Genomic DNA, 10,397 nt, shown 5'->3' on the forward strand with positions numbered 1-10,397 from the left:
TATTAATATGTTTGCAGATGTAAAAAAACTATGGTAATAATTTTAAATTAATTTGAATGACTTAAAATGGAAACAAAAATCCATAACATTTTAATTTGAACAGAAATGCCTTATCCTATTTTAAATATTTGATCAAAATTGTGTGTAGATACTTAATTTTATCATAGTTATCTGCAAACATATTAATAAACTGGTGAAAAAAATTCTGATATCTAAAAAAATTGTTTTTGCAAGTGCTATGTCTTTATTTAGTGCAGTTTAGGGTTTTTCATGTACATTTTTGATTTTGGTTTCTTTCAAAAATATTGAATTTTTTATCACAATATTTTGTGAGAAACCTTACTGTGTAATATAAAAATTACCTTCAGAAAGTATGATTGAAATTCAATATAACAAGCAAGAAATAGTATAAATTAATAAATTCAAGAAAAAAATACAAAAAATCAATGTTGCATGAAAGAGGTTGTACGAATGACAATTTGTTCGAATGAGAATATTTCATGTCTGGAATAGTTTGAAATTGTTGTCCTTGTCTATAAAGCAATCATACATGTTAAATTGGCTTTTGAATGCATAGAAAACATTCATAAAAATCTAAAAAAAAATACAAATAAATCTTACCCTCATTACACAACCGACAAAAAAAATACAAAATTATCAAATGTAAAATGCATTCGAAAGCTATCCGCAGAAGATGCGAAGAAAAAAAGATAAAAAAATTCATTAATAACCTCTGACTTTTGTTAATAATGTAACGTAACTGATTCAAATTGGATAGAAGATCGAAAAATATATATTAAAAAAAATTCTTATTTATTATTTTTATGGTTCCAATTCAAAAATTTTCTGTAATTTCTGTTCTGTACATTATCCAATTTGAATCAGTTAACAACAAAAGTACGTGCAGTTTTTAATTGTGAATTAAATATATGTTGATTTAATTTTTGAATAAACTGAAGAGCGTTTATTTAAAATCAATATTAAACTAACATTGCTAAGGTGATCTTAAATGGTGAAATGTTCATTATCATATTAAATTTCAATTCAACGTATCTACTTCATCAAAATAAATAATTTTATTGTTGACTTCAAATTATCAATATACCTCCTTCAAATTATAAATATACCTCAATTTTTTTTCACATGCCGTGCAGTGCCGTTTGAAAATTGTAAGTTACATGCTTTTGTTGATTTGTAATTGAATCTTTTGATGTCTTGGAAAACTTTTATTGTTACACATAAAAGATGAATTATAAATCAATGGAAGCATGTAATGATTGCATTACACATATTCGCCTCATATATATTAAGTATATTTTGTTGTTAATTCTTGCAACTTATTGTTTAATATTTTATTCAAATCATGTACGTTTGGCATGTTATGAGTTCCAATTAAATAAAACTGATTCCATCTCATATGTGGTTTTTATTTGATTGTAAAATAAGCTTTCGTAGTTATACTTTGTGAAAACTTGTGGTTACAGTTAGGCATGTGCCAAAGAAATCAGAAATTGGTAATAATAATTGCAAATAGGAGTGAGTGGTATCTTGCTTGAAGGCAAGTTTCAAAAACTTTTCTGTGTGTTGTAAATAATCGATTTAACTCTTTTGCTATGAGTGTCGCTTATAGACAAAATATTTATCACAATTATTGAGAAATCTTATTCTGTTATTATGGTTTTTAGTTATATAGAAGTGTAGTTTCTGATTTTTAAATTCATTTTCATAAATGGTGATTAAAAAATGTAAAAATATTTTTTGTAACAAATATTTTTTGTCAGCTTGCTGCTGCCTTATATAGCAACAGCTTCATTACTTTGATAAAACTCTCATTGCTGCAGGATTAAAATAATTTTATTACTAAACCATTTATAATTTTCTTAAACCATTTTATTGTATTACAGCCAAATTGGTTGTCATTTCTTTTCATTTATAAGTGCCATTTATTATTTATTACAAAAATATACATATAAAACTATTACAATTTAACTTTCATCATCAGTCAGCAGCATTTCAACAAGTTCCTGTTTGAACAATTTTTTCGCCCTCCAATCTTTGGGGGCAACCCCACCGAATCATTGTGGGGATAACCATCAGTCTTGTTCGAGGGTCTTTTCTGAAGGGACAGTTTGGATCTTTCCAACTGAAAAATAATAATTTAATCATATTAGATTAAATTCATGAACATAATACAGATATCATTTTAATGAAGATACTATCCTTTATTTTGTACTCTATTTTATTTATATTTATTTATGTTATTATTCACTTATGTTACTAGATGTTATATTATTTAGCAGTTGTTACAGATATTGTAATTAAAATATAAGATTAGATTCATGGACTTGGACTCTAAAAAAGGTTAACAAAAACTGTCTAGAGATGAATGCACAAATGAAGTAGTGCTGAGAAGAATGGGTGAAGAAAGACCATTACTGAGTACAGTTATTAAAAGAAAAACTAATTGGATCGCACATATTTTGCAAAAAGAATGCCTTCTGCATGATGTCGTCAAAAATAAAATAAAAGGAGTAAAAGGATTTGAAAGAAGAAGAATGCAAATGATTGATGACTTATGCTAGAAGAAAAAATACATGGAAGTGAAAGCCATAGCACAGGGTGAGAAAGTATGAAAAGCAAAGTGCATAAAAATGAACAAAAAAGCGATTAGTGATAATGGGAATAATAAGCAAGGAAGGAAAAGTGAATTATTGATTTCTAGTGCTCTTATACAATGGACAACTCTTTGTTATTATTATTATTATTAGAATATAAACTGTGGCTTACTATAATCTATCTCCGACCTCCACATGGATGAAATAAGTGTCATCAGGAGCCACTTTTAATGCTGCTTCAATAGCTGGTTGAGCTGAAAAATGATTAATGGTAAGAAAATATAATTGTACTTGTAAACAATCTGTTAATTAGTTATTGATTATATACTAATCTTGAAATCAAAATGGATGTATTAAATATAGTGGCTGCACAGAATATCGTATGTAATAAGTAAAGCTCTAAAGAAGCATTTAGAGAATAAAATATTATGATCAGTCAATCAATCAATATATTAAAATGTTAATAAATATATTAAAATGTTATAGATTCTTCATATGATTTTTATTACCTACAACGCAATCAGGACACCAGTTAGTTCCATCAGGAAGTTTAGATCCCGAAAACAATATATGTACTATTTTTCCTTTGAATTCAAATTCATTCACAAACTTGCAGAAGTTTTCATAACCACTAATGTGATGTGTAATTACCATTGTTTTCTTTTTTTGTCTTCGTCAACGCAGCCGGTTTAATAAAATGTATAAAATCAATTAACACGTATGAAACATCCAAGTAACAAGCGTAATGAATTGTTAATCCACTACCGATTCAATCAAAATTCTTATCTAGTATTTTATTGATAACAAGAGAAATTATAGATAAAATTACAACGGATTTGAACACATGCAAATATAAATGAATTTGACAGTTGACAGTTGACAGATGATTCATTTACTCCATTTGACGTTTGAATGTAATGAAGTTGTCGCTTTACTAAAAATGAAAAATCTATACTTGTCAGAGCCACCAACGTCAGTGCAATGTAGAACTGTCACAAAATGTCAACGTAGTGTAATGTGAAATTATTATAAATAATAATATTAATAATAGAAAATGGTTTCTATTATTAAAAACCAGTTATTAAAGCATTTATCAAGGTCTGTGTGTTTATTTTATTAGTAGTTTATTGGTATATGTATTTATATGGCATGTCTTATTTAAATATGTTCATTGCATTAAGATAACAAATTTGTTGTTATTAGGGATTAAATGCAAAAGGGATTTAGGTATCTATATAATATTGATAAACGTGATATTTATTTGAAGTTTTAAACTTTACTATCGCTTGTTTGCACTTGTAAGTTCAATTGTTGCAGTTTCAAGAGTAATGCAATATTTACATGTACATACTCTGTTATTTATATTTTGTTTAAGCGGATATACGATAACTTTGATAATATATTACAAACAAAGGGGACGATTGTAATAATATTTTCCTAACTTTATATGAGTCATTGAGTTGTATTTATTTAAAATTCTACTTGGACAAAATTGGAAAATTCTACTGACTGATCTTTGAACTATTGAAATTTTATTTAATCTGAATTGAAACTGCACTATTATTAAATCTGAACTATTGAAATTTTATGTAAAATGTGAAAATTATGACTATATTATATACATACATATAATAATGACATGTAGAAAATAAATATATACTATTATATAGATATTTTGTACGAACTCTCACACCAGACACTCTTGTCTGTCTAAGATGTATAAAATTTATAATTTCATTCGAATAAACTAAAAAAAACAATATGAGGGGATAACTGACTACTTATCAGAGTACTATCATGATTTGCTTGATATCTCAAGTTATTTTTAATTGTTTGACACTGATATTAGAAGTATGTAGGTGTATAAGCCAAAATTTAACTTTTTTTGACGTTTGCTAAGACAAATTTCTCATCGGTCGAGCATGTTCTTTAGATTTAGCAGAAAGTACAAATTTTATTACCAGTGTTTATCCTAAACTAAATTTTTAAATATACAAAACTTTTGCAGGTTATTAGTTGAAAACCTGCTAATTACTTTTCCGTAAGGATCAGCCAGACCTAGCTTTCATTTACTTTCAAGCAAAATGTAAATAATTCAGATTCAATGTATTAATTGTCCTGAATATTATTACAATAGGTAGGTGTAAGAGCCAAAATTTAACTTTTTTGATGCTTCCTAAGACAAATTTCTCATCGGTCGAGCATTTTCTTCAGACTTAGCAAAAGTAACAATTTTTATTAGCTTTTGTTTTGTCAAAATCCTGAACTGATATAAAACTGTTCGAAGGATATTAGTTGAAAATACTGCTAATTATTGTTTTTGATAAAGATCAGCCAGACCTAGCTTTCATTTTCTTCCAAGCAAAATATAAAAAAATAATTTTGATTCAATCATTATCATTACAATGTATTAATTGCCATTGAATATTTATTAACTAATTAGCATCTAAAATAGAAATAACAATCTAATTACGTTTTTGGTAAAACAGCCAGACCTAGCTTTCATTTACTGTAAAATAAGTTCTGATTCAATCATTATCGTTACAATGTATCAATTGCCACTGAATATTTATTAACTAATTAGCAACTAAAATAGAAATAATAATCTAATTACAGTTGGAAATGGAGCTAAAAATACATTGTTTTTGTCTAATTAGGATTATCGGTGTTATCTTAAATGTGTTAGTAAATAACAATTTCTTTCATTCGCCTACGTCTTATCAATTCTAAATATAATTATTATTGTAGTGATGTTTAAATGAATGCGAAAGCGGCGACACCATTGTTTAAATAAAAATTCTATATGTTTTGTTATCTAATGTTTACATTGCTTAACATAATTTGCAGACATGTTATTATGAATAAAATAATAAAACTAGTTGTTAGTAGAATTTGCCTTAATTTCTAATCTCTGATGATTTTTTATAATTCAACCGCTTATTTTTATTTATTTTAAATTTATTAAATATATAGCCATAGCCCACAGATTTTTTCCAAGAGGACATAAAAATACAATTATTTTACATTATGGATAACAATTAATATATATATATATATATACAATTATTATACAATATGGATAAATTGCAAGATATAGTAAAATTAATAATGCACTTAACACAAAATTACATAATAGAGAATGTAACAATATTATTATTATCGTAGGCGAAATTGATCGTTTACAAAGTTTCATCAAAATTGTCCAAAAAATTTTAATTACTATAATCTTTCGAACAGTTTTTGAATTTTTACAATCGATTCAGGATTTTTGGCCAAAACCTGGTCGAACAATTTTACACTTTTTTGCTAATTAGAAAGAAACGGCTCGGCTGATCGTTGTTCAAAACTGACCAAAGCTACTCCTTATCGAGTTATATAGAATGGCTTTTAAATTTTTGTAATCGGTCCAGCCGTTTTTGAGAAAACGTTGACGAAAGGTCAAAAATCTGCTTACACACACACATATATACTTTTTCCAAATTTGGTCTCATTTGATTCAGAGACATAAAATTAGCAAATCGGGTTTTTTGGCGAAAACAACGTACAATTTTTAAAAATTTAAAGGACTTTGACTATTGTAGAAAAATGTTTTCATTATAAATTAAAATGTATTTTCGTTATAATAAAGATAAGGTTAAATGGTTGACAAACAAATTGAAAAAGTAATCGTTTTCAATATAATGTTGTTTATCATCTTTCGATTAGTTTCAAGGTCTTCAATTACTTTAGAATATGCAAAAATATTTATCAACATATGCAAATATGCATATGTGTTATCTTTAAAAATATCTTAAGATTAATATGATATTTTTGAATTTACAGATTAATTTTTCATTTTGGTTCTTTAATTTGTTTTTTTTTTTTTTTGAACAAATGAAGTACTAAAATGCTATTTTTATTACAGTTACTTATAGTTTTTTTCTATCTTATAGTATCTATCACTTTTCACCTAATTTTTATGATTCGTTTTTGAATAGATTGTTTATATTTTACATACAGATTCAATCTATAATCATAGTTCATTTACTGTGAAAGTGAAATTAATCCACAAAAGTGATCACAATTTAAATACTTTTTTAATTGTATCCCCATATGGGGGTACGTTAAGTGATATTATAGTTTTCATTTATGAAAACACTTCAAGAGAATAATAATGCAAGTTCAACTGCGAATTCGATGAAGGCCAATTAAAAACAAATACAACCTAACACAATGTCAACTAATTTGAATTAGAGGAGACCGAAATAAAATGGAAGAAGACAATATTCCTTGGCACTAGCTTCAAAATCCAAAAAAGAAAACACAAGATCCTAGAACGCCCATAAACTAAGGAATAGATTCAGTATATTAGAAACACGTCGAATGACACCGAAAAAATTGTCAAACCTCCGCCGATCTTTGTTTCAAACGTTTCTGATATTACGACATGTTCAACGACATAAAAAAAGTGTTAAACGAAAAACATATTACTATAAATGCATGCTTGATAATTCAATTAAAATCCAGTGCTCAAATTCTGACTCCATAGACATCTAGTGAAGTTATTAATAACCAAGAAAGCCGAGTTTCACACTTTTCAACTTAAAGAAGAAAGAGCATTTCGAGCAGTAAGTAGATATATCCACCATTCAACACCCATTGAAGAAATAAAATCAGAACTGCTCAAATCGGGACACGTAGTAAGAAACAAACTAATATTAGAAGTAAATATGATAACGAACCACTTAACTTGTTCTACATTGACTTAGAACCAGCTGATAATAACAAGTATGTATTTAACATAACTAAATTTAAAAACTCAATTATAAAATTGAACACCACTCAATAGAATTCACAAACGAATAGTACAATGCAGCACGTTGCCAAAAGTTGTATATCCACCGCTGTTTGAAAATGCTCAGATTTTCATGAGACTGCAAAATGTAAAAAAGAGCCTCATCTTCCAGCCAAATGCACCTTATGTGATCAAGACCATGTTTCGAGTTACAAAGGTTGTCCCGTATATCAAAATTTATACGCTCAGAAGTATAAACAAGAGGTTCGATTAACAAACCGAAATGCAGTTTACTCAAATCCGACTTACACTCAACATACTACTGAATCAAATATAAAACAAACATTTCCTACAAATGGAAATCGTTCAAATCTTAACAACGTATCTTACGCCGATGCCACTAAAAATAATCGTTCCTTTCAAAACTCATCACCAGATTCTTCCCACTCCAATAAATGAATTCTTAACCGAGTTCAAAATTATGTACCAAACAAATTCAACTATTCTCAATATGCTAACCATTTTAGTAAACAAATTAAATAATGGTAGAAGCAATTAAAATATGTCAATGGAACGCAAACGGCGTCATTCAACGTAAATACGAATTGGAAATATTTCTAAAACTCAATCTAGTCGATATTCTACTAATTTCCGAAACTCACTTCAACGATAAATCATATTTCAACATTCACAACTACATAACCTATTCTGCAAATCACCCGATGGGAAATGTCATGGAGGAGCAGCAATTCTTATAAAAAACAATATTAACACCACACCTTGCCCCCTGTTCAATCAGAGACTATACAAGCTTCTTTAATCTCTATGCAAACGAAAATTTATGATATAACACTAGCATCTATTTACTGTCCGCCAAGACATAAAATTTTAGCCGCTGATTATACTTCATTTTTCAGCAGTTTAGGCAATAAATTCATTGTCGGAGGTGATTTTAACTGCAAACACACATCATGGGGATCAAGACTAACCACTGCCAAAGGAAAAGAACTACTAACATCAATAAATCAAATAAATGCTTCTTCACATATAACTACTAGTCAACCAACATATTGGCCAACCGATGTTAATAGAATTCCAGATTTGCTTGATTTCTTCTTCATAATAAAGGTATTCCAACATCGCAACTCATTATTGAACCTAACTTTGATTTATCTTCCGACCATTCCCCAATTCTTTTAACCTATTTTTCAAGTCCGATTCCTGTTTATCGGCCTTGCAGTTTATTCAATAATTTACTGACTGGAACAATTTCAGAAACATTATAAATTCAAAAATTAAGCTAATTCAACGCCCGAAACTCGCTGATGAAATTGATAATCAAGTTTTGTTTTTGAATAAAACTATCATTGACGCATGCGTTGAATCAACACCAAGTATCCCACCACGAAAAGATAATCAAGTAATACCATCCGACATAAAAAGATTAATAGCTGCAAAGAGGAAGGCCAGGCGGAGGTGGCAACAAACTCATTGGCCGGAGGACAAAAGTAGTTTTTAACCAAATTAGCAATAAATTAAAGAAAATCATCGCCATTTGGAAGAATGATTCCTTTAATTCATATGTTTCGCAGCTAAATAGATATGATGCCTCTATTTGGAAACCTATAAGAACAAACATAAACCTGTAATGTCGAAATCGCCTCTCAAAGTTTGCTCTCAGAACCACATAACTTGGGCTAAAAGTGACGCTGAAAAGTGTAAAACATTCGCAGAATACTTGATTGATGTTTTCAAAAAACAAAACTTGTCACCTGAAATTGAAATATTGAATGCGCTTCAAGGAAATTGCCAAACGTCTATGATAAGACCTTTTAAACCAAGTGAAATCAAAAATAAAATCAAAGTTATCAAATCAAAATCAGCCCCCGGAAACGATCAAGTTTCTCCTAAAATGTTAAAAGAACTTCCACCAAAATGTCTATTATTTATCACATCCATTTTCAACTCCATTCTTCAATTTAACTACTGGCCATCTGTTTGGAAGAATGCAAAAATCATAATGATCCCAAAACCAAACAAAGATTCATCTGACGTAAAATCTTATAGACCTATAAGCCTGCTTCCATCCCTATCAAAAGTATTCGAAAGATTAATTTTACAAAGACTACTAGAAGATCATCCCGAAGAATCCTGGATACCTAACCATCAATTTGGTTTTAGAAGACATCACTCAACAATACAGCAATGCAACAGAATAACCAACTCAATCCTCACAGCCCTGAATAAAAAAGAATTTTGTGTAGCAGTTTTTCTAGACATCAGCCAGGCCTTCGACAAAGTTTGGCACATGGGATTATTATATAAATTAAAGAAAACATTTCCAAAATATTTCACAATTTTGGGATCTTACTTATCAAATAGAACCTTTCAAATTAAAGAAAATGAAGAACTCTCGCTCCCTCCAAACCAATTCATTCCGGTGTTTCCGCAAGGCAGTGCTCTCAGTCCAATACTATATTTGCTATACACCAGTGATATGCCACTCGATCCGACATAACGATAAGCACCTATGCTGATGACATTGCTATAAACCTCAAGTCATGAAGATGTAACAACAGCTACTTTTTTACTTCAAATTACCTGGCGAAAATAGAACTATGCTATGGCTAGATACTGGAACATAAAAACTAACGCTAAGAATCTCAACCCTCATCATTTCACTGAGAAGTCACACAAGTCCTGACTTGTATTTGAACAAGACAATTATACCAAACCAGGATTCCGTAAAATACCTGGGAATACATTTAGACAGTAAACTAAATTGGAAACGCATATTTTTTAAAGAAAAAAAAAACAATAGATTTGAAACTGAAGGAAATAAACTGGCTAATGAGAAGATCATCTAAACTGCCTCTAGAAAATAAACTCCTCTTATACAAAGCAATAATAATCCCAATATGGACTTATGGGATAGAGCTATGGGGCTGCGCCAGCAAAGAGTAACATTCAAATAATCCAGAGAGTACAAAACAAAACTCTGAGAATGA

General features: G+C 29.0%; 2 protein-coding genes across 2 annotated transcripts in view; both read right to left on the bottom strand.

Moving 5' to 3' along the window:
- Positions 1-627, bottom strand: part of LOC113386565 — a 10,802-nt gene extending 10,175 nt beyond the window's left edge. The window contains exon 1 of the mRNA XM_026624341.1: positions 622-627. Coding sequence (XP_026480126.1) covers positions 622-627 — 6 coding nt within the window. The remainder of the gene's footprint in view (positions 1-621) is intronic.
- Positions 628-1,905: 1,278 nt separating this feature from the next.
- LOC113385352 (thioredoxin domain-containing protein 17-like) lies at positions 1,906-3,460 on the bottom strand. Its single transcript, XM_026623195.1, is given in 4 exon segments — positions 1,906-2,030; positions 2,032-2,143; positions 2,788-2,869; positions 3,125-3,460. Coding segments are annotated over 4 exon segments (384 nt in total). The 5' UTR covers positions 3,270-3,460; the 3' UTR covers positions 1,906-1,985.
- Between the last annotated feature and the right edge of the window lie 6,937 nt (positions 3,461-10,397).

Source organism: Ctenocephalides felis, unplaced genomic scaffold (genome assembly GCF_003426905.1).
Source record: "Ctenocephalides felis isolate EL2017-DRISC unplaced genomic scaffold, ASM342690v1 CF-g0.4_SCAFFOLD_03571, whole genome shotgun sequence".
NCBI classification, from domain to species: domain Eukaryota; kingdom Metazoa; phylum Arthropoda; class Insecta; order Siphonaptera; family Pulicidae; genus Ctenocephalides; species Ctenocephalides felis.